Source organism: Phalacrocorax aristotelis, chromosome 2 (genome assembly GCF_949628215.1).
Source record: "Phalacrocorax aristotelis chromosome 2, bGulAri2.1, whole genome shotgun sequence".
In the NCBI taxonomy this organism is placed as follows: Eukaryota; Metazoa; Chordata; class Aves; order Suliformes; family Phalacrocoracidae; genus Phalacrocorax; species Phalacrocorax aristotelis.
Window position 1 is genome coordinate 101,920,785 of NC_134277.1, and position 24,745 is coordinate 101,945,529.

General features: G+C 43.0%; 2 protein-coding genes across 2 annotated transcripts; one reads left to right on the top strand and one right to left on the bottom strand.

Annotated features, from left to right (window-relative positions):
• Window positions 1–8,570: 8,570 nt before the first annotated feature.
• On the bottom strand, window positions 8,571–13,897 carry SEC61B (SEC61 translocon subunit beta). Its single transcript, XM_075084531.1, has 4 exons — window positions 13,616–13,897; window positions 13,426–13,523; window positions 12,938–13,039; window positions 8,571–8,904 (listed from the first exon to the last, which is right to left on the bottom strand). The coding sequence occupies exons 1-4, from the start codon at window positions 13,616–13,618 to the stop codon at window positions 8,817–8,819; spliced, it is 291 nt and encodes a 96-aa protein (XP_074940632.1). The 5' UTR covers window positions 13,619–13,897; the 3' UTR covers window positions 8,571–8,816.
• A 41-nt stretch (window positions 13,898–13,938) lies between these two features.
• On the top strand, window positions 13,939–16,090 carry ALG2 (ALG2 alpha-1,3/1,6-mannosyltransferase). Its single transcript, XM_075084530.1, has 2 exons — window positions 13,939–14,374; window positions 14,767–16,090. The coding sequence occupies exons 1-2, from the start codon at window positions 13,985–13,987 to the stop codon at window positions 15,667–15,669; spliced, it is 1,293 nt and encodes a 430-aa protein (XP_074940631.1). The 5' UTR covers window positions 13,939–13,984; the 3' UTR covers window positions 15,670–16,090.
• Window positions 16,091–24,745: the final 8,655 nt, after the last annotated feature.

Consider the following 24,745-nt stretch of genomic DNA (forward strand, 5'->3'; position numbering starts at 1 on the left):
TGCTCCAAAGCACAAAATTAAGCTGGAACCCAGTTCTTCCACAGCTGCAGAAGAAGGGCTGCAGGGTCTGAGCTAAAGAAGAGGTCATAGTGCCGAAACACCAGCTTCACTGAAGACAGTACTTAAGCTGATTTAACAGAGCAGGTTTTGACCTGCTGCACAGGAGCAAATCGGCGGTGTTCACAATTTCCTCCTCCTGCTGGTATCTGGAGGTGACAGGAATCTCCTAGTTACAGAATTGACTAGTTCCTCAAATAGTCTAATGCCATACAGACAGATATGCATACATATATTCTAACCCAGCTAACTAAAGAATCAAAATGCTAGTACATTTGGTCAGAAGAAACCAGTGCTGAGTTTCTAGAACAGGACTACTTGGATTTGTCCTCGGGGTGTGCTGGATATGTTTGCTGAAGTCTGCTAACAACAAAAGCATACAAAGAACATCTCTACTATCAATGGGGGATGGAGGAGGTGGAGCAGTGATTTATGCTTCCGTCATTTAACTTCCTCTTCCTTCCATCCCACAGGGTTGCCAGCACACCCACCCAAAGGTGCACTGCCTACCCTTTCAATGCATGGCCACCCCTAGTGACCTGTGCTCTACTCACCCACCTCTGGTATTTGGGCAGAAGTCCACCCCACAGGCAAGCTACAGAAGAAAACAACTGAAAACATCACATGACATGCTAAGAAAGGCTGTGAGATGTTCAAAAATACTCCAATATTTCTGAATGTCAAGACTGCGTCTTAGGCTCCCAACACACTCACATTTCTAAAAACTTTCTGATATCATCAGGTACAAGCATCATCTAACTTCTGAAGTGAACCTTTCTATCAGTCATTTGTGGCATATTTCAAAAGTGTAGAATCACAATTTTGTCAGGGACCCAGCTTTGACAGTATTACAGAATTCAGACCACACATACCATAAACTCTGTCACAGTCTGCCTACAACTTCAACCAAATACATTATTGTTCATGGTCTCTGTAATGCTCCAAATATAAAAAAATAAAAAATTAAAAAGGCAATCTTTTGGAGGAAGCACATTGTTTTACAGCTCGTTCCTTACCATAAGGTACAAGGAGGGTCTATTTTTCTAATCTAATTGAATTTAATAATCAGTATAGCTCCTGGGTATTCATTTCAGGCTTACAGAAAAGAGCAAGCTTAGAAAGTTAACAGTAAAAGCATTACATTTCCTTTTTGACACAAACCCACATCTGCCTCACAAAGAGTCTTAGCAGCTCTCACATTAGCTTCACTATGAGGCAGTCAAGCCCATCACACACACACAAAAAGTTTGCTAACATTTCCCTAAGAGGTTCTATTTTTATTCTTCATTGGTTACACAATTATTTTGAGAGAAGACTAAAATTAGTCAAAATTTATATCCATTCAATTTGGTTTTTTTCCCACTGCATAGGGCTGACTCAGTTGCCATACGTAGCACAAAATGCTGCCCAGTGATGGCAAGGCACTAGCAGATAGACTCTAACCCTGTGTTGGCACAACCAGCTTGAAGCAAGTTAAAATGAAATGGTTCAGTGATGCCCACACAGAAAAAACATGCTCCAGCAGCATTTACTGACCTATTGTCTATTTAAAGTGCTTTCCTGAATTGCCAATTATTTTTTCTTTAAGGATCATAGCGCTGCTAAAATTTTTGCTCTTTGGAAAGTCTTTGTTGATGACCGTGACCTATCAAGTACGACTTCACGAGGTTTTTGGGTTTCATCACCACTGCACAGTCTCAGATTATTTCATCACGAAAATTAAGTTAAAGGTCAGTTGCTGTCCACAGTTCTTCAACTGCCTGGAGCAACAGGCACCGACACAGCACCTTTTCACTTGACAGTAAAACAGGTTAGCAGAACTAAGCCCCAGAAATGCAGTGACTACAAAAGGCCGACAACTATGAGTAGCGACATTGTAGAAATCAAGAGTTAACTAATCTGAAATTAAATCTCACTTTAGAGAAGCGAGATTTCTGTCATTCACACAAAGAAAAGGAGTTCATCAAGTTACCCATCCTCAAGAAAAGCCAGGAAAAAGTGGAAAGAAAGGGCTATCACTGAATGAAGTAGTGGCATTCCTTAAATATCAGGAACAGCTGCAGGTAAACTACCTTGCCTGGACACCAGGACAAATAAAAGACCTCTCTGCTTTCTACGGAACATAGATGCTCTTTAAGAGAAGCTACACTGCCATAGCCACCACAGCCTAAACAGCTGAGATACAAGGTTTGCTGCAAGAAACCATTTTACTGAGAAAGCTTCCCCTCAACGTGGTCAATATTCATGCAGTGGTCCAACACAAGAGACCCTGTCTGATGCTCTTCTGTTCTTGAGTTTGCCACGGGCCAGAAAGTGTTTAGAAATAGTTTCAGCTTGGAGGTGGAAAACATTCTTGGAAGCAGAACTAGCAAAACCATTTTTCTTCTTCCCACAGGTGTTATGAGGTTCTTTCTCTGTTCAGAAACAGGGAGAAAAATCTCACTCCACAAACTCTTTCATTCAGTCATTAGGTAATGACTTCACTCTATCATTAGGTAATTTTGCATGCAGACGCCAGGGAGATTAGTGTTCTTTAATTCCACCTGGAACAGAGGAGAGAAAGGCTCTTATTCCTCAATGCATGAGTTTTCAACCTTCTTTAAGGTTCTTGTTCGTTTGTTTTTTAAATCATGCCCAAATACCATAAAAGGTGATTAAAAAAAAGCTTTTCAGCAAGGAGCATGGGAACAACAGTGGAACAAAATTAGAAAGTTATGTCTACCTGATACCAACTTCAAAAAGAACATATGGTCCCTTCTAATTGGAGCAACATAGCTAAGTTTGAAATACTTGGAATACTTTGTGAACAGATAGTCTTAGAGTTTGCTATATGTGATTAGATGGAAGGGAGTCTGGAGACACTGTATCCTTGAGTAGAATAAATAGGGAAATGTACTAGAATAAGCTAGTTTAGTATCAGTTAAGAATTGTGTAGCTGAGCCAAAAACAAACTGAGCATGCTCAAAGACTGAGTTCAACCAGTGGACACGGTGAGGAAGACTATAAACAACCACCAGAGGACCCTGGAAGACCACCAATGAACATAAATGTGCATGCGTTACGGACATTTCCATATATTAATGAGTTCCAAGAATAGTATGAATATGATAATAATTTCCTAGAAATCTAACAAATAGGTATATTTTGATTGCATGTAACTCCTGTAGTACAGCAATGCAGTGCGCGCACCAGGTGGAGCGATCCCCTGTGTGCCCAGTGTCACAATAAAGAATGCCTGCTTTCTAAAACTACGAATTGAGTTTTAGAGGGTTCTTATTTTTGCTGACTTACGGTATCATACTGAGCCCCACAACTGCATCAGGTTCAGATTCACACTCCATTACAATAGTTTGGTCCTTCGCAAACTTCTCAGCAGTTTGCATCATGCTGTCATGGTTTTTCCTCTCACAGATATCATCTTGAGGTGAGGAACACATATGCTCTCCTCCAATGATTATAACATATAGTGTACTCTAACTGCGTGGTACTTTTATATAAGAAAGGAGTAACGTTACTTGCCAGCCAATCTTGGGTTTGTAAGGCAATGTTGCTTTAGGTTCTTTTCATATTACCTTACCAGAAGAACAATCAGATTAGCTAATAAACTTGGAAGGTCTCACAGAATGGTGTTTGATAACTCACAGATGTTGGGGGTGCAGCCCCTTTGAAACCGGAGCATACAAACTGTAAATTTAGTTCTGATTTTATTTTGAAAGCATTTCACTGAGATAATGTCTTACCTCTGCAGCATTTGTAAAGTTATTTGATATCTCCCTGTAGTATCAGAGGAGGAAAACAGGTCAGTGTATTTACTAAGTGATAAATGCTTGAACTAAAAAAACCACAATCATACTAAACTAACTAGAATTTCACTTTGTTAATATTAAAACAAAAAGCCCTTTGAAGGAGGCCGCGCATGAAGAGTTTTGCTTAGTTCTGTTTCACGAAACGCTGATGTAACTTCAAAGAATTCCTCCATTTCTGGTTGGTCACAAATCACACACTATTCTGGAAGGCAGCTGTGTGAAAAATCCTTCAAAATAAGAATCAGGGATAATTATATTCAACGTGCATCCCAATGTGAGATAAAGGTGTCAAATCTGTGGTGATCCACATCTGAATTTGGATTTTGTCAAAAGTAAAATGGATCTGTTCTGTTCACTATTGTTACTACCTGCCACATCTCTGCACCAGAGTATCAGCCTACTAGGTGGCACAATTCAGTATAATCGGCAGCCTCCATAGAAAGAGACAACTAGAATATAGCAGGAAGAAGACACAGTCACAATACATGGCAGGGATGAGATGTACTCAGTAACTTCACACACCTGCTCTTGCTTTGCCTGCCTTTTTTTTCACCAACTTCTGAAATCAAAGCAGAAATCATAAATGCTTATACAATTTATCCTTCAATTAAAAAAAAACCAAAAGGCAGACAGTCCCTTCTTACAGCTCACATCCCAAGTTAAGAATCATTAATACACTTAATATATTACTAATCACGCCAAGTCTACAAAACATAGGATTCTATGAAACACATTTGTATAAACAGCTTATACAAGCATGTCAACACAGCCTTATTATCAAAGCTGGAAGTACGTAACAAGTTAGCCTTTGAAGAAACAAGAGGCATCTCTTTCTCCAGAGAGGAAAAAAAAAAAAAAACTTTTCTACCAAGCCCCTCACAGAATCCATTAATTTATTTATAAAACCATTTAGCCCCTTCACCACATGATCTCAGCATAGCATCCACTCGTCTCTAGCTACCACAGCTGAGGAAGAGAACACAAGCTGTTCCGTCTGCTTTTTTGCGGTGCTGTCACAGTGCAGTCTAATAAGGGCGTACTATCTTACATCTTCAGAGACACATCCATTTGCATTTCTGAACTGATAAAGCGACCATACATACGTGCATGCATGTATCTTTACAGATATATAAATATGCCTGTAGTAAAGGCATTATAGCTTACTGTGAACAGTACTGAAGAGAGCTTACACTAGTTTATGTTTTGTCTGATAGGCTCAGAGAGCTTAACAGCTGGAGACAGATGAGACATTGGGAAGAGCTGACAGTTCCTGTTTGGAGGGTAAATTCAGAGTTTGATGTGATAAAAGGAAAAAACCTTCTGCTGCAAAAGAGCTGTGTATGTATGGGACAGTCATGAAATACGCACTTGAACAACTGCTCTTCCCTTTGGTCCCTTCAAGAATGAGAAACATTGCAAGCGATTGTCAGAGGCACAGTATCTATCGTGACATGATGACAAAAGATGGGAGGAGCTCACGTGCTATATGCACTCTACAGGAAAGGCTGGCCTGGATGAAACCAACCGGACACCAGTAAATAGTGAAGCCTGGGGAGGCGGGGAGGGGGAGGGGGGCAAGATTGGTTTTGTGTAATACAGCTGGCTTCTACACAGACAGCAAAAGTAAGAAGTAGTTCTGAAACATCAGAACTAATGAAGGCCACATACCTACAGATCCGTAGCTTGTGGGTGATTGACTTCAATGTGCAAAAAGGTCCACAAGCGAAGATTAAAGCTTTTCTATCATAAATGCATTGAAGAAGTCTACTCTCCCCCTATTCTCCCTAGGTAACAAGTTAAAAGTGAGAGTCTCTTGCTCAGAGGGAACTTCTACATCCTCCCTCTTCCACCAGCTACCTATTCTGCCCACCCCTCAAGAATAGTGTCTTTCAGCTTCTACTCCTCTGCTAAGTCAGGCTGAAGTTGGCTCAGATCTATTGCTGGAGGAGGGAGGGAGGGCTTAAGTGACACAGATGTACTCGTGTACAATAGAAGCATTTCCTTGTAAAACCCGTTTCTTCACTTGAGAAATAATGGAGTCTGAGGGTGCAAATATTTCTTTTTAAGTCAAGAATAGAAGATTCTAGTACTTAATCATATCTTCTATGGAAATGTAAGTTCTTTCTGATTTCCTGAACCTCTACCGTTAAGGACACAAAGTCAAGATCTTTGTGAACTTAGAGCTTTCTGTAGCACTTAAGTAAACTATAAAGCTGCTTACAAATTCTAACATCCAGCTCAGCCAAATTTGTGTTACAATCACATATGGTAGGGATAAAAATCCAAAGTCTTACTAATTCCTAGTTGTCTGATACAAAGCTTTGCAAACAACCATCCTCTCCTTTTTTCCACCTACTACTGAAAGACTAGCTTTCTGTATTACAGATTAGCTACTGTTTATCAGCATGGCCATAATTTACTCACACACGGCAAGCAGAATTTCACACTCATTATTAGCCAAACTTCTAGTAAGTCTTTGCTACTTGCATTTCTTTATCTATACTTCTGTAAAGCTGGAGTTTGGATAATAATTGACTGCAAGAATCCACTACAGCTCATGTACATTAAATGCTAAAAAATATGAGCAGAAATATCTAACACTAATTCTAATCACTAAAATAATCATAAATTGAAAACATATAGAGAAATTTCTTTTTATTATGTAGAAGGGACATCAGACAAAGCTATGGATGTTTCAGCCAGCTGCACTCAACTAAAGTATCACTTCTTTCATGAATTAAAGCAGCAAGGCTTTTTAAACCATAGGAAAGCTCACACTTCCAAAATATAAAGCCAAGAAAGGATGGGAAATAACTTGTGCAAAACTAGAGATATTGGACTCCTTGACAGTGCATGCAAATATATATAAGGCCATTCTAGAAAGCAAACGATTTAATCAAGGACAGCACTATCAAAGGAGTCAACATTTCTATACTCAGCGGAATTAAATGTAGTCTCTAGAGCAGCAGGCCTTTCCCCCATCCCTTTTCTTTTTCTGAGTTCGTAGCTCATACTAGACAAGCAAAAAAATGGAAGGCTTTAAATGAAATTATTTGATGTGGCAAGACAGCTTTTAGGGACGTAAGTATTTCAAAGAGTAAAGAAGAGGTTACCTACTTAGATGTTACTGTTATCCATTATTCTTTTTCCTTACACTAATTTAGTGTACATTATTCCTTTCCATTTGAGTACAACAAAGAGATCAGCAGCACAGTCTGCCCAAGTGGTCAGTAGAACAACTGACTTACATTTGGTCTTTCCTTAGCATTTTCTTTCTTGCCTTAAAATGAAATCACTCACTGTACCTATTTTATTTTCTTGCTAGGCAAAGCATTTAAATAAGAGATCGTTACCTCTGCCTTTTGAAGTAGTGAGCTAATCCCCCTATTTGTTTATTTTTCCCTTGTGTTTTCATTTTCCTTCCATATGCACAGCGGTAAGTGATTTGTGGATCCTTTTCCCTTTGATATATGATTTATTTGGATCAGCTTCCACGGCTTTAGTGTATAACCTACCCTGCTGCCTCCGAGTCACCAGAATTCCCTGTTGCTCAGTTTCAACCCTCTGAAAACATAACCCTCCTACCATTACATTTTATAAGACAATTTTCCGTTTCTGCTCCGAGCCTTCTATCTTTCCCTCTACATTTACACTATATTACGGCATAAGCACAGCTCAAACCAATTATCCTTATAGCCTGACACCACATTCCTTATTCTTCTTGCTGTTCCGAACTGTTTCTTCTTTTCAGAAGTATGCTACTTTAAGAATTGCTGTAAAGGAAGGTGGTGCGTAAGAGAGGCTGCTTCTACAACATGTCAGCAGTCAACACTTCTATCAAGGCTGTGTAACCAAGACTATTGTTTTCCTGTTACAAGCTGATATTCCAACAGGAATCATAACGTGAACAACAGTATAAAATAATTCTATCCAACTGATTGAAAAGGCCTGATTTGATTAACTGAATCTCAAGACCACATCGGCACTGAGAAACAATTGAAACAGTAATGTACCAATACGTATATACCTTTAAAAAGAGAAGGAAGAGCTGCCTGACTGTTCAAAAGGAAAATAAAGAACACCACCCAGAAGGAAACTGGAGTGATTATCTGAAGAGCCACTTAGCTGTATCTCAGGTTGTTTCCATGTCCTGTCATTTAAAAAGCAGCCATTGCTTTTCCAGTCCTCCCATTCCATTTTCTTCCCTAAGACTCTTTCAAAGACTCTGGGCCTGCAGAAGAAACATGTCTTTGACAGCAATGCAATTATTCTTTTCAAAATCAGTTAGATACCAGCTCATGTTGTTCTTCAAGTGCAGTTTGAAAAACAAGCATACTTATATACTCTAATGTATAATGAACACTGAGTAAACTTTAACTTGCATTTAGGAAATAAATGAAATAAATCCAGCTGTTTTTCTGGAGCTAACAGAAGAACATGACCAGCTCAGCTCAGGTAGCATACCTCAATTTTATTTCAACAAACACATTTGATACCTTCGTATGTTTGTGTGCCTGATTTTGCCTCTCCCATTCACAAAAAAAAGGTGTTCTGGCATAAAATTATACAGCAATTTACAGTACAGAAGAATCTGGTTTGAACTGTCAAATGGCATTTACTCAGAAATATGGTTATATATGAAAACCACAAGCATAATGTTTTAGTTGTGGCATGTTGGAATAGGAGGAAGAAATACAGTTAAAGCTGTTTCTATTTCCATATACAACTTTTATTGCAATACTTGTATTCTAAGAGTACAGATACAAATATAAAAAGACTCATGACAGACTTTAAACCTGCCCAAATAGCGAACTGAGGAATTAATTCTGTATTAGAGCCAAAGCTGACAGGACTTCACCAGGTGATAGGAAGCTGCCCCAGTCTCCCTCCAAGAGCAACCAGGATCCACCATATTTTTGGTCCAAGATGTATGCTTTAGGTTGGCAGCTGAGTCTATGAACGAGTGTATTTACCCCAGATGTGCAGCATAAATACAGAAGCAATAAAAAGAAGACTCATGACCAAAACTGGAACAGGCCCACTAAAAATAAAGAAAAAAAAATGCATTAACATTTTAAAAAAAGTCTGCTTTGTCCAAAGGCCAGTCATTATCAGTCAAGTAAACTCATCAGTTCATAAGCAACTGTGTGAGAAAACTCTTATTCCTCCCCATAAAAATACCTTAAAGTACACAGAAATTACATAGCCACCTTTTATAAAAAACTGCTGCTGCCCCAGTGTTTTTAAAGGTAGTTTTACATGCCCTAAATGTTAAATAACTATAAAGTACAATATAATAACCAAAAAAACCCCTACTTATTTAAAAAGTAATTAGTGATTCATTATTACTCATCATTATGAAAACAATCTCCGGAAAATTAGAATCTGTATTTACTACTCAGATAGCCATCTGAGCAGAGATTCAGTCAGATACAAAAACCAACAGAGTCCTCTAGCGGCTAATAAAATTTTGGCATAAAATTCACATTAGCTGTTTTTTTCAGAGGTTTTATTTCGTTTGAAAACAATGGCAGCAGTGGGTGAGAGATGGGGACTTCTGTTTTCTTGAAAAAGATACACAGAATGTCTAAGTTAACACCATCAATAAATCACTACCTAAAATGTATAAATTAACAAATTTCTTAACTTTTTTCTTTCACACTTTTATACATTGTTTAGAAATTGTATAGGGATGTTTTTAAAAAACAGTTTAATCTTAGGGTGCATGTTGAGAGACCAAATCAGCTGTTTCATGCTGTTCTGAGACACAACAATTACATGCCCTATTACACAATCACACACAACACTGCTTCATACCACTCACTTCATATAATCTCATTTCTGATTTTCAACCTGCTATTGGGAGAAACACCATGAATTCTGTTATCCAGCCTAGATTACCCTCCAGGTTACTGTGTATAAGCAGGTAAACGTTACTTAAATACAAAGTAAAAAAGAAACTGAAAATGGATTGAAACAATTCACTAACATGTTTTTCTATGAGATCATAGTCCATGTACTTTGAATGTTCATAAATATAATCTTACATTGAGCGTTAAAACTCAATTATTATCTATTAATCATACTCAGTCTTATTTGGGTATGGAGAACACAGAAAGAAAAGGATTTAGCAAATAAACCAATGACAAAACGTGCAAAATAAATGTCCGCACACTCAGCAACCACAGAAGCAACCCGTATCAAGGGACATCTTTCACTAAGCAACAGAATGTACTTCTCAGTCCCCAGTGTTTTATACATAATTGACGTTTATGTCCTACATAATATAAATCGTAACAAAACCAGGTGCACAACGTCCCTACACCGTATCAGAATTACTTTATAATTCATTTGAGCCTTTAGTAGTAGTATTATGCAAGCTACTCTCTGCCGAAGGCACGCAGGGATAGAGCAGCACCACTAACCAGAACAGACCAACATGGAAATAAACAGGGGGGATTATTTGTGTGTTTGGTCGTCTTTTTTTTTTTTTTAAATGCAGGTGACATTGATCCCCCCTACAGAATAATCAGCTTTCCAATACTGACATGTATATCTCATTTCCTCCAGTCCCAAAGACAACCTGCTGAAACCCTGCAGTTCTTCTCCATACACCTGAATCTTCTCAGCCCACCACGCAGTTTAAACAGATTCAGGCACCTCTGAAGATTTGGTACCATGCATTCTCAGAACGTCTTTCCTACGGCTGCTTATTATACCACAAGCCCAATTTGATTCTCTGTTATGGCTCCACAGAAAACACTGCCTATAGCTCTTTAAGCAAGAAAGCTCAAGACAAGATACAGGCACCAAATGCAACAGGAAGAGCAACATGTTTGGGTTTAGTCTTCTCTTCAAAGTATGCTATGCTTGATCTGAGTTTTAAAGAGAAAAATATCATATCCCACTCTCAGCCAGAAGCCCCACACCTCCCTTTTGCTAATACTGTTTTTAAAGACATATTTTGTAGCATTCTGTACTACAGATAAATGTACTTTCTTGAGGTTAGTCAAACTTGCTTATTCAACACACCTATTATTTCTGATGTTGACTACAGATACTAAATACCTGAAGCAGAAGTATAATTATACACAATATAAAACTTCTGATCTAGAGCAGAATTCTCCTGATCATAGCTAGCACAAAGTTACCTACTGTCAGGTGTTTTAATATATTTCTTCACAGTAATTTTAAGAGCTCATAATTTAAACAACATGTAAAAACACACAAAAAAACCAGCACCAGGCTAAGCTTTCACACACTAGTTATTACAATCATTTTTAAAAGCAACTTCAACTGAAGCACTTTACTGAGGCAACCACAACCCCTCTATAACCCATTTTCATTTTTAAGCCTACTGAATAGGACAGAGATCATAACAATTGGTTGCTATGGAAAAAAACACATAGAAAAATACACAGAATGCTGTAAGCAAGAAAGTTGCTCCCAAGCCATGGTTCAGAAAATTTGTATCTAGGCAGCGTGTAGGCGATTTGTAAAACCAAATCATTTTACAGATTTGTTTCTTCCATTAAAAGCCTGACCATACAGCTAGCTGTCATAGTTGGCAATAAAACCACTCCCAGTGTTCCAAAACCTTAAAATTGGGAACCACTGTGTTGCAACATAAATAGAAGGGGGAAAATATATCTATTGACCTGCTTGTTTGAAGATTAGAACAACTGTGTGGCCATTCAACATCAAAAGTGAAACCAAAGGATTCACAAGAAAACTTAATGAAATTGGTAAAGCTTCTTTGACAGCTCGTATCATGAGTTTATTGGAAAAAAAAAAATCTACATAATGGTAGACACTTCTGTTTTTTCAGTTTTGTTTTATTCATTTTGTTAAATTGAGCTTTAGTAGACCAGACAACACAGAAGACAGTTGCTTGCCTATCTGCATAGATTTGCTCTAGAACACTACTACACTACTGTTGCTCACTGTCTTTTTCTTTTCTTTGCTTTGTCTCCTCTCTGGACTCAGAATGGAGAAAGCAAGACCTGCAGTAGTAGAACACCACTACTTTGATGGTTTGCTGTATAGTTTTGATCTTTTGAAGTGTCAAGCACATATGAATACACATTAGACAACTTCACAGAAAGGACTACTTATGGAACAATCACCAGCCCTTCCCCAAATATCCTGTTTGTGCAGCCAGAAGCAGCCCTCTTGAAGGGCTCCAAAATAAATACTAACAGATTATAGAAAAAAAGAAGCAACAGGGACATCCCTGGGTGCCTTGAGTCTCTTCAAACTAGTAAGAGCAAGATGCCATGAAGCAGAAGTCTACAAGAAGCACAAACTCCACTCAGGCTACAACTTTGCACACACCCATCAGCTGAAATACACCTGCCACCTTTGCTACCCAAGTATTAGGCTCCAAAGCTTGTTTGGGAAACTGATCTAAATAACTCACACTGGCCAAAAAGGAAAAACTTAGTCTCTCTTTACAGCTTATGGGACACTACCACCAGATATTTGACCATAACCTTAGAATACTCACCTTGTAAAAACAGGGATATACAAGGTATCAGAATGCTATTTGCTTTACAAGCTTAGCTAAAATAATTTATTCTCAGCTTTTTAATAAAACCACCTGAGATTCTGCAAGCATGTGACTTATCAGTTACTTTATGTTTTCAAGGGGGGGAAGGGGGTGTGTGTGAGTCACAGGATCACAACATACCTATTAATAAAGAAAAGGCCAAAGTTTTAATTAAAGAGAACAAAAACATGCAGGTAGATGCCTAAATTCACTGTGACAAGTAACCCTTTCCAACTTCAAATGGATTGCTTGCAGTCCTCAAAGACCACTTATGGGAAGTCTAGGCAATTACAAAATACAACTTGTACCTACCTTTTTTAAGCCAGTATAACTTTAAAAACTACATCTCCAGGTCTACAGATCAAATACAAATCTTTTGCCCCAAATCTATCTAAGCAGCCATCAACTGAGCATGTTTTCCCATGTAAACCAGAACATTGATCTCTCAATTCAAAGACTGATCAGATCACATAAGCAAGTGAAATATAGAGCCCCCAGGCCTACCAACACCCATATATCGACTTACACTTTGAGCCCTGGAGAGTCCTCAGTGTAGAACCGCCACATCCCACCAGTACCCGTGGAAGTGGCACGGCCTGCACTTCTTGTCCCACAGCTGGCATTCTTCCTTTAGGGGATAACAGAATGAAACAAAGATCAAAACACACTCGCAGTCTGCCAGCTTCCAGCACTAAGCACCCCAAGTGACCCTGCAGAAGCAAGACACGTGCATCAGCCTATATGGCAAGGTAAGCCAAAGGCCAGCAGCTTGTGCCGCCGGGCGAGCGAAAGGCACGACGGCTGGCGCAGCACCGCCTGGGGCTGCAGCCACGAGCAGCCCGGCCCGACGAGCTGGGCCCACCGGAGCCCTGCCCACACACCCCAGGGAAGCCCACAGCCCGGCCCGTCTCCGCCGCCCCTCTGCCCGCCACTGGGGCTGCTCAGCCACAGAGCGCAAAGGCCAGTGGCGGGGCAAAGGGCTGCCCCTACACCGAAGTCGCCGCGGGCACCTACCTCTGCCTCACTGTGGATCCTGCCGCGCGGGGAGCCACGGCCTTGCTGGGGGAGCGGCCGGCAGAGCCGACACCGGTGGCGCTGGGGCTGGGCCCGGGCTGCGGAGAGAAGAGAGAAGCGGGAGGGGGTGAGAGGCGGCCGGGAGTGGAGGGGGCGCCTGGGCCACCCCTTGCCGCGGGCAGAGCCTCACCATGGCGAGAGCAGCGCTGGCTCAGGGTCCGCAGGGCCTGGCACTCGCTCCCCTCCGGCCGCTCCGGCCACGTCCCCGACTGCAGCAGGCCCCGCCCCGCGCCGCGCCGCCAGGCTGCCCGCAGTAATGCCTGAGAGCCGCCAGCCCCTTTTCCCTCCCGCCTTCCCTCAGCGGCCGCTCTCCGAGCGGGCGACTCCAGTCGCGCCCGCTCCCTCACCAGCGGCCGGCCTGCCGCGGCGGCCCAGCCGGTTCGGCGGCGGGGCCATACGCCAGGCAGCGCCCGGGGCCGCCCGGCGGGTGGGGCAGGCGGGAAGGCCCGGGAGGAAGGCTGACGTGTCCTAGGGAACGGGGGGCGGCTCCGTGCTGCGCATGTGTGCCGCCGCTCGGTTGGTGCACGGTGGGCGGCCTGCCGTTCCCGCCGTGGCAGCCATGGCGGCGGCGGCGGCGGACGGGGAGGGCCCGTCTGTGCTGTTCCTGCACCCGGACCTGGGGCTGGGTGGTGCGGAGCGGCTGGTGGTGGACGCGGCGCTGGCGCTGCAGGCGCAGGGCTGCCGGGTGCAGATCTGGACGGCGCACTACGACGCGGAGCGCTGCTTCGCGGAGACGCGCGGGCTGTCGGTGCGGCGGGCCGGCGGGTGGCTGCCGCGCAGCCTGTGGGGCCGCGGGCACGCCTGCTGCGCCGCCCTGCGCATGGCCTTCCTGGCGCTCTACATCCTGTTGCTCAGCGACGAGCGGGTGGACGTCTTCGTCTGCGACCAGGTGCGGGGCGGCCGGGGTGCCGGCGGGCTGCGGGGCAGCGGCGGGGAGAGGATAGGAGGCCGCAGCCGCTTGGGCTCCTCTCGGTGGGTGGCCTTGGCAGGAGGGGGCGTCGCGCGGCTAGGTGGAGCCTGGGCCGGGAAGGGGGCTTGGCAGAGAAGGGGTCTGGGTGACCTCGCAGGCAGAGGTGAGGGAGGAACCCAGAGGTGTAGCAAGAGCTCCTGGAGGAGGGAATGTAGCTTGTGGAGGGAAGAGGGAGAAGGCACTTGGCTTGCAGAGGATTGGCTCTTAGACTCTTAGCCTAGACTCCTAGCACTGGCTTTGAAATGACACGTACGTGCCAGCAGCGCTAAAACAAATGTCTCCTCTTGTCTTGTCTCCCCTGGTTGGACTAGGTGTCTGCTTGTATTCCTGTACTTAGACTGGCCAGAACCCGTAAGAAGGTTTTGTTTTACTGTCACTTTCCTGATCAGCTTCTGACCAAGAGAGAGTCTCTCCTAAAGCGCATCTACAGATTACCGCTCGACTGGCTGGAAGAGTACACGACTGGCATGGCAGACTGTATTGTCGTGAACAGCAAGTTCACCGCCAGTGTGTTCAAAGACACGTTTAAGTCCTTATCTCACATAGACCCTGACGTCCTCTACCCATCACTCAATATCAGTAGCTTTGAAACCATAGTTCCAGCGGACATAGCTGACCTCATACCCAAAAAGAAAAAGTTCTTGTTTCTTTCCATTAATAGATATGAGAGAAAAAAGAACCTGGCGCTGGCTCTCAAAGCTTTGCATGAGCTTCGAGGAAGACTGGATTCTCATGGCTGGAATGAAGTTCACCTGGTTATGGCAGGTGGATATGATAAGCGAGTTCTGGAGAATGTGGAGCATTACGAAGAGCTGAGGAGACTTGCAGCTAAGCTGAATGTTAATGACCATGTCACTTTTCTGAGATCGTTCTCAGATGAACAGAAGATCTCTCTTCTGAGTAACTCTGTATGTGTGCTTTATACACCAAGCAACGAACACTTTGGCATTGTTCCTCTGGAGGCAATGTATATGAGATGTCCGGTTGTAGCGGTTAATTCAGGCGGTCCGTTAGAGTCAATCTTGCATAATGTTACAGGATTTTTGTGTGATCCTCTGCCAACACAATTCTCAGAGGCCATGGAAAAAATTGTGAGAGATCCTCTCTTAAAGGATACAATGGGAGCAGCTGGGAGAGCCAGAGTTATGGAAAAATTTTCCTCAGAAACATTCACAGAACAGCTGTATCAATATATATGCAGATTAACCCAATAAAATTATCTTCCCATAGTATATTTTACAGCTTTGTATCTCTCATTTGTATAGTGGACCAGTATTAATTGTGACTGTGATGAAGAACCCTGGACATCTGAATTTCTTTCCTACGCTTCTTGTGCTGCCTTATGTTGTTCAATACAAAGAATGAGCAAAACATGTCCCACTGTCTCCTTAGAAGGTTAAAATTTTCACGTGGTAGGCTGGTCTGCCATTGTAGGTGTTCTTTTGAGTACTGTGCCTTGGAAAATTGCATAGTTAAATGGCAGTAACTTACTAGGAAATTATTGCACATTTATTTGGAATAATGTACAGCATGGCTGATTCAATTTACAAAATGTGTATTTGTACAGATAAGAATTGCAGCTTTATTTTAAATGTTCATCAGTAATTTTTAAGTAAAAGAGCTATCTCAGCTGAAGTGTGGAGAGAATTACACAGTCTGACCAACTGCGTGTTTGAAAAAATCACACCAAATGGCGTGGTTCAAAATGATTGACCTTTTACTGTATTCCTCTCCTTAAATTGCATCATGTAGTCACACTGGGTGTCATAAACAAGTGTACAGGTGTGTGAGCAGGAGGAAGCTGAGACTAGAGTAATAAGACCAAGGACACAGGACTACCTCGGGCAAAAATGTTAGTACTGAATACTATGTCATTGCAGATACCTGCAGTGCTTAAGGATGTAATACTACTTTGAGAGTTTCTGGTTTGTAGAGACTTGGATGATGTCTCCTTTAATTAACGTTTCATTCTGAATGACAGCACACTTGAAAAAGTAATCTGGAACAGGCAATAAAAAAAGATTTTACTTTGCCCGTTCTAGTGGTAACTTTAGGTATAATTTCTCTGAATAGTTTAGCTGGGGGATACTTTTCTCCTAATGCAGTGACTGCACGTGTGACAGTAATTTGACTTTTTCTGGGTGTAATACCTGATTTTGGTCAAGGAGTATCTGATTTTTTTACCTACCTCTCTTTTTAGCCCATCTTTATTGGTGGTTCTGTTTGGTTTCCAGTAACACAGGACCCATACAGTTGAATTTTAAGTCTGAAAATAGATTGAGTAACTACAATTTCCTCATTCTTTGAAATCCAGTCTTATCTACAAAATACAATGTTGTAGTCCAAATTCTGCAATTTGTATTTAAGATAAAGTTTCAGGCATTTTCACTTTTAGTACTTTACAACAGATACCAGTCTCTCTGTTGCTTAGGACTGCAACCTAGGTCTCAGTATGAGGCTTTTATTTAAAGTAAAACAAACAAAAATCCACAAACAAAGCCTGTCCTTGTCTTTAATCGGGAAGCTGGGATGCACTAATGGTTAGTCATTGTGGATTGGGAGTGGGTGGTCTCACAGGCCCCATTTCCAACATGCTGTTCACATCAGAAGAAATGGCAAGCCTGAATATCATCTCTCTTTCCTGTTCCAGCATTTGTGCTCCTTCCCCACCACATAAAAGTTTTGCTAAATCTTTGTGCAGTGGTTTCAGGATGGGTGTAGCAATGAGTGACTGAAGGGCCTGGAGAGAGAAAGTGTGAAGATAATCTGTGGTCATTGATGTTAGCACCTTCAAGATATATTTGGCCTGTGTTTTAAGCTCCAGTTAGAAGGTGCAAGACGGTTGGAGAAGATTCCTGTGGCTGGTTAGTTTATGTTACATTCTCCCCTCCAGACTGCATTGGGGATAACCTGGAGCCTAAGGTACGTGCCAGTGCACATTTGCCAGCATAGCTGTGGGGGGGGCAGCTCTGTTTATGCTCTAACCTTGGCCTCCAGCCCTTTCCTGAGCTGTGTTGATGGCAGGCGTGCGTGTAGGCCTGTGCCCTGCAGCTCCTGCTCACTGGGTTTCATGAATTGCACTTGGACTTGACCTGCCGTCTCACGTTTACCAGGTGATCACTGGACTGTCAACAGAATCTGTTACTGTCACCAGGCTGCTCTGCTTGGGTGCTCTGCCCTGGTCAGTGAGATCACTGTCCCACTGTCATATGGTCTCCCTGAGGTTCTGACTGTCATCCCTTGCAGAACAGCCCCAGTCTTGGTGTTTCCTAACAGGTGGCTTCGGTCATCTCAGGCCCTGAGCTGACTGTCATGGAGCCCATCAGCTGCAGGTTAACCTCAGAATCCTGCAGGAAGCTGTGGTCAGCATGGAGAGGCATGACACAGCCTTTCAGGCTGCTCCAGCATCTCTTGCTCCCCAACTGCTAGAACCATTCAGTAGGGACTTGGACAATGGTATCAGGATTTCTTAGTCAGATGTGGCTAACCTTTATAGCCTATCCAGGGGACGTATATCCCAAGAAACATTAGATGCTCAGTAATAATAATCTCCCAGCTCTCAGGGCAACCCAAGAGTGGGTTTGGACCATATGGAAGACAATGGCCCTATGCTCCAAAACCTGATGACTTATTCATTGATTTGGAGCCAATCTGGGGGGACCGCAACTGTGCAGCAGCTAAGGCTGTCTTGCTGGAGCTCCAGTAAGGGAATTAGTGGGCCACTAACTATGCAATTCAATTCAAGGTGTTTATTGTGGAAACTGACCGTGAAGGGCAAGCCCTGTTGCCCTTTTAAGTCTAGGGCTGACTGAGGCCCTCAAAAATTAGTTGGCTAGGACTGGCCTACCCCAGAGCCTGGGCAGCCTGCCAGACAGGCCCTTCACTGGGGAAGCAGCTGGTTCTGCCAGGAAGATCATATGCAGACCTCCGCCGTGTTTTGCTCCATCTTCCTTTACTATCCCCAGAGGAAGAGCCAGTGGACATAGGCACCATCTACCTCACCCCTCATCCCAAGAATGAGAGGAGAAAAGGGGATTGCTTTTACTGCGGTAGAAATGGTAACTGTGTTGTCAGTTGCACCAACAAACTGCCTGCTCTGATAGTCACTTGCTTCAGGTACATGTCAGGTAGCTGGTGTGGCAGGCAGACTTTTGGGTCAAAAATAAAAGTTAGTGACAAATGGACAGTTAACAAAGTGGAGAGAGAGAGAAGCCTGGCAGACGAGGTGGGGAGAGAAGCAACTCATCCCTCAATTGTATTCCAGGTTCTGGCGGCAGGTTCTTCTGCTACCTTAAGAATGTGTTACCACTCCCCAGAGGCAGCTTTGATTTCCTGGTGCTGCTTGTTCCAGACATCATAATTCCTGTCAGTGCGGGTGAGCTGCCTAGAGAAATAGACATAGGGTCCTGGGTCCTGCTTCGGGCCAGCTTCAGGGAGAGTATGGGCCCTATGGCACAGAAGCATCTGCTTCTGCAATGAAATGCCAGCCATGGCCTGGGCAGGACTGTGAGGCAGGATGTGGTGAATGCCTGTTTTGGTTCCTCAGAAGCTGCGTGAGCTTCTTATGCCCATAGAAAGTGAAGCCCCTTCCAAGTAGGTGCTGCTGTAGAAGCCATCATACTGGAAAACCCTGTTAAAAGTCATCAAAAGAAGTTGGCAGATTCTAAGAAACTCTGCAGTCCCTGCATGCTAGAGGGGAAGGAGTGGAAAACTGCTTGCTGAACCAGATACAGACACTGAGCAGATCTTGCGATACCATTTGGTCTCTTCTACACTCTGACCACCTCCCATCGTTTTGTAAGTGATGTCCTGCACAGCCTGCTTGATAACTATGTAGTAGCATTCTTGTCATCTTCGTGTTCTCTGATGCTCAGCAGGCATCATGCCAGGGAGGTGCTGAGTCACTTGCACAGTAGTGGCTCCATGTCAAACCCCAGAGATTTGCTCTTTTCAACAGCACAGGGTGGAGTTCCTGGGGTATCTGGTGGACACCAACTGCTGGCATGTGGATCCAAGGTAGGCTGAAGCTATCTTAAGTTGGCAGGCTCCTTCTATGAAGGGTCAGGAACCCCCATAGTTCTTTTTGACAAAAAATATGGGGCACTGGCAATGGAGGTAGAGGGACAGATCAACCCACATACCAGATTGTCCTTGAAATGGTCCTTGAGGGCTGCTGTGTTGGAGCATGACAGTCTAGATGCTCCCAAAAGGCATTAAAGGAGTTGGTGGGCAGGGGGTGTCAAGGTGGGTGCAAGGGAGGTTAGAGAAGCCTAGAGGGCTGTGATCTGCCTTTGCATACTGATCACAGTTCCCTGCAGTGCTTGCGGTCAAAACAGAAACTGTAGGGTGGCCATGGGGTAAAGTCTTATGACACCTAGGTGCAGGGAGGCTATGGGGGCAAGGCCTGGCTTAGTCTGAAGGCCAGGCTCTATGGTACTCAGCTCAGAGCTTGAGAAGGCCTGAGATAACTACCAGGGTGCAGCAAGAACAAGGCTTTTCCACAGCAGAGAACAAGCCAGGAGCCAAGGATGGCCACAACAAAGGCTGGGCAATGGTCTTAATGATCAATGAGAAGGTGCAGTCCCACAGCTCTTGAACTGGGCAACCGGAGAAGGGGTGGTGTCAAAAGGAAGTCCTATCAACAGTTCAGTGATCGTCAGGCAGAAACAAGGTAACATGTCAGATCCAGGTTCAAACCAGGAAAGCGAAACAACTCAAGGGCAGGACTAAAAAGAGGTGCAGCTACAACACAGCTCACACAGAAACTGAAGGCCATGGCCTGAGCGTAAATGGAGCCCCTGCACCCATCAGCAGTGGGTGTGGGTGGGGGCCCCAGGTGGGGCTGGTCAGGGCTGGTAAAGCCTCTTGGTTTAATGATTGCTGGACTGTTGAGACACCCTCGCACAGCCACCAAGCTGCTTGTGTACAGCAGAGCTGTGGCAGTCACTGCCCCGTGTGCTGGGATAACCCCCAGCTCCTGACTTATGTGCCCTTGTGGAGCACCCTCAATCTTGCAGCTCCCTGACAGCTGAGGGAATTCTTGAGCTGGTTGTGGTTTCTTTGTGTTCTTCAGGTGGATTTCTCCTCCATCACTTTTTCTACTTCCCTTTTGAAATTCATTGAAATCTTTATATTCATAACACCCAACTATGAGGACTTCCACAGTTTAACTCCCCATTGCATGAAGACCACCTTCTTCAGACTGCTTTGAATCTACCTCCTGCTTTCTTCATTTTAACCCTCCTAATTTTTCCTTTAGGAGACAGTGAACAACTAAACCCTATCCATCTTCTCCACACCATTCATAACTGCAGTATAGTTGCAGAGGCCTCCCTCTTTGCAATCAATTCTCACTTCCCCTTGCTGGAGGGGTACTGTATGCTGCCTCCCCCAGAGCCCACCTCCTTGGCATGGGATAAGGCACGAGATATAAAGATGATCAGGTTTTTTCTTGTGTAATTAATCTGCACTAGGTTACCTCTTGAGAGGGAAGGCACAGATCAACTCCTCTATGGCTCTTTGTGGTTTAGGTTCAGTAATCCTCAGTAACCCTGAGTGGATTGATTGCAGCTTGAAGAATAACATTACATCTGTATAAATTGCCTTGGTCTGAAGGAGGATGCAACAAGAAGAAAATTGTTGTGAGGAAGAATTCATGTCCTATCTTCTCCTTCCAAATATGCACAGCCTTCTACCTTTGGTTAGAACCCAAATATATAAAAAGAAGCCAAACACAGGGGTATTTTAAGCATAGTTGGAAAAATAAAGGCAGAGTACCTACAGGGATACTAGCTGTGAAAAAAAGGAAGGCAAGAAGAGAGGTGATTAGGCTTTAAAGCTTCTTCACTTACCAATACTGTGGACTGGAAAGTGGAAACCCAAAATCTTCCTTCTTCAATTTAGCTTTAATACCTACAGTAAATCAGATAAATCACAAACAAATTATTTAATACATGTAATTTTTATACACTCTTTTTAAGATTATAAAAAGAAATTGGAATAGCAGCAATTTCAGGATTAAACCAACCTGCTAATGTTGCTTTTTTCCTCTCTCTCTCTCCACCTTCTTCATTACTATTTTTTACAATTTTACACAATATAAAAAATTTATAGATTTTAACATTTACGTGGAGTCTATAAAACCCTCATGCCACATTATCATATTGCTAAACTTTATTCCTTTTTATTATGGCTTTATTATTCTCTCTCATGGATGAAATGGCTGGTATTTTATTTTGAATTGTAATTTATTATACAGTTAATATCACAGGGGTATTTTTAATGAAACAATAACTGTAGAATACTGAAAAAATATAGTATTATGAAAGGGGTGTATTCAATAGCATGAATGTTAACACAAATGGTAGACAAGGAAATAGACATTTTAGTTATAGTTACCTTTATCTGCTTTTATGATGAAAGTAGAACATGTGACCCAAAAAGAAATAAATCAGAGGTTAGTCTCTATTGATTTATGGACATGCAGTTCTTCAGTGCTGGTTATTTTATGCCCAAGATTAACTGAGTTGCTTCCAGATTTTTGCACTGTTAGTCATATGGGAAGACCAACAAGTTTGACCTCATGAACTCTGAGACAAATCTATTAACCTTATGGTATGTTTATGACTCCAATTCCTGTGCACTGAAAAAGAAGAAAAATGTAACAATTGAGAAAACGAAAACAGAAATCATTTGGAGTTGTTTTACATGGAGAAAGGGAGCAAGAGTTGCTAAGTTTTAAAAACCTTACATAAGATAATCAATCAATGGGAAGTTAGGCTTCAAACCACCTACATTACAACTACAGGCACATACCATCTTTTAATTTAATGAACTTCCCCGCTCACAATTAAACACAGAACTCCAGCACAGTATAGCAAGATTTTTAAAAGACAAAAAATTAAGAAGCCGTCTTCAGTTATTCCCAGGCAGAAGTGGAAAAAAATAAAGTGGGGGCATAATCTTGTGTCTCTAAATATTTCCAAGTGTGTAAAACAAATCGTAGAAGCATTGCACCTTGTCTGATTTACTCTTTTTCAATCTTGATCCTGGCCTAGGATTAGCCCTGTAATCAAACCTACAGCTGAACAAGGTGCTATGTGTAGTAACAAACATTAAACCTTGTAATGATTGATTGCAGGAAGAGATCCTGAGCATCACCTCCTCTGGGAACACAAGACAAGAGGACAGAGGACTATGGAAGCATAAAACCTAGTAGGATTGTATCTCTCATTGGCACCCCTCTTCTAGCACCTGGCACGTGACACAGACCATTTGGCTCTGGCATCCTCCTTTTTAAAAAACCTTTTCTTAACAAAGTGAAGCCTAAGAAGATTAATATGGCAAAGGGCTGCTCAGAGGGACCTAGTGACTGGAGCCTAGCAGGGCATTTGACCCTCCAGCAATGTGAGAGAGGTCCAAGCAGAGCTCCTACAGGATCAGCGCAAGTAATGCAGCAGCTGAATTAAGATGCCTGATGTCCTATTGGGGGCTTATCAGTGGTCAGGAAGAATTAAGCCATCTTTGGTGCTAACAAAGGAAATGGTACTCAAATAGGCCAGAAGGAAATCCAGGACCACCTCAATCCCCAACTACCTCAGTTTCTCTCCAGTCAATCCTTTCTTTTACCAGCTGTCCAGATCCAGTCAGGATAGAGTTAGACTGCCAGGGAGCAGCAAGGGCCATTTTGTCACTAAGGGGCAGGGACCCAAAAGCAGTGTGTAAAAAGGAGATGGGCATCCCGTAGTATGCTGGCAAGGTGAGCAGGGCAGGCTTGGGGATGGGAGCATGTGTGAATTACCAAGCATAGCTGTTGGACAGCGGTGAACTTCCCTCAGCAGAAAGGGAACCAGAAGATAGCCTTTGCTCTAGGCAAATGGCTGTATCAGCTGGCTGAATAAACTGGCTGTGTAGCTGCTGGTCCCCAAGTTAGTGAAAAGAATGCAAATATACCAGCATGGCTCAGCCCAATGTAGAATATAAAATTCAAAAAACAAACAGGAAGAACACTGAAGAAAGCTATGGGCTTGAGTGGGTTTCAACGCACATATTCCTTCCCGGAGGCTGGGAACACACAGCATCATGATGGTGAATATATTATAGGGATTAGTAGTGGAAATCATGTTTGTATTGTGACTCAACTGCATATTACAGTCGCGATACTCAGTCCTAAGTATGATTTGTACCTGTATTGTGATTTAACATTGCATTATCACTCTGATAGATCAAAATCCCCTGTAACATAAGATAACTTTAAAAACCAGTAGGTTTGGTGTTAAACATTGAATCCTGCATGCATGGAATATGTAAAAGAACCTGGTCAGAGAGCAGCATGTGCCCTATTGGGGGAGGCTGAGTGAAGCGGGCTTGTTAATAGCAGCCTTCCAGTTCTTGTAAGGTGTTACTGGAAAGAAGGAGCAAGCTTCTTCACGCTGGTGCCTAGTAGGATGACGAGACAAAGGGCATATATCAAAACAAGAGAGGTTCCAACTGGGTATAAGGAAAAATGTCTGGTCACCATGAGGACAAACAAGTCATGAAACCGGCTTCCCCGACAGGTAGCACAGTCTCCATCCTTGGAGGTTTTCATGACCTGACTCAACAAAATCTTGAGCAGCCTGATCCTGCTTTGAGCAGGAGGTTGGACCATGGCCAGAAAGCATGAGCGGAGTACTTCAGAAGTCACTATTGGGTCCAACAGTATTCAATGTCTTTGTGAACAATCTGGATGATGGTATCGAAAGCGCCATCACCAAGTTTGTACATGACAGCAGGCTGGGAGGAGAGATATACATGCTGGGAAGTAGAACCATCACACACAGAAGTCTGGACAGTCTGGAAGACTGAGCCAACATGAATTGAAGATAGCAAAGGTAAATGTAAAGCCCTGCACTTGGGACAGAATAATCCCAAGGAGCAGTACCCGGCTGGGGGCTGACTGGCTTGGAAGAAGCTGTCTGGTGAATTTAAAAAAAAACAAACTGAACAGCCTCTTCTGTGTGCAGTGTCCACAGCTATTGAGCAATCAGTTAATTCCACTTATCTATGAGGGCTATATTCTGACACTGTGAGAAGTTCCGGTGGTCTGAAATAGTGATCTGAAAATGATACTAACAGGGCTATTTATTCCTGCTCAAAGGATGAGAGCAAAATGTGAAGAAAGACTCTGGAGGGACCCACTGGATGTCACTGTATGAATGGAAATTATTTGCTACTGCTTCCCTGGTTTCAATCTGTTCCTTAGCTCTAGATGTAGCAAACCAAGTGTCACGCTCCTGTGTTGAACTTGTG

What these genes read in the sequence shown, in the direction of transcription:
- SEC61B (XM_075084531.1), bottom strand. An exon ending in GGATCCACAGTGAGGCAGAG is followed by an intron (nt 13,040 to 13,425) that starts GTAGGTGCCCGC and finishes TATCCCCTAAAG; the next exon opens with GAAGAATGCCAGCTGTGGGA. An exon ending in GACTCTCCAGGGCTCAAAGT is followed by an intron (nt 8,905 to 12,937) that starts GTAAGTCGATAT and finishes CTTTATTTTTAG; the next exon opens with TGGGCCTGTTCCAGTTTTGG.
- ALG2 (XM_075084530.1), top strand. Translation starts at nt 13,985, where the DNA reads ATGTGTGCCGCCGCTCGGTTGGTGCACGGTGGGCGGCCTGCCGTTCCC. An exon ending in ACGTCTTCGTCTGCGACCAG is followed by an intron (nt 14,375 to 14,766) that starts GTGCGGGGCGGC and finishes TGGTTGGACTAG; the next exon opens with GTGTCTGCTTGTATTCCTGT.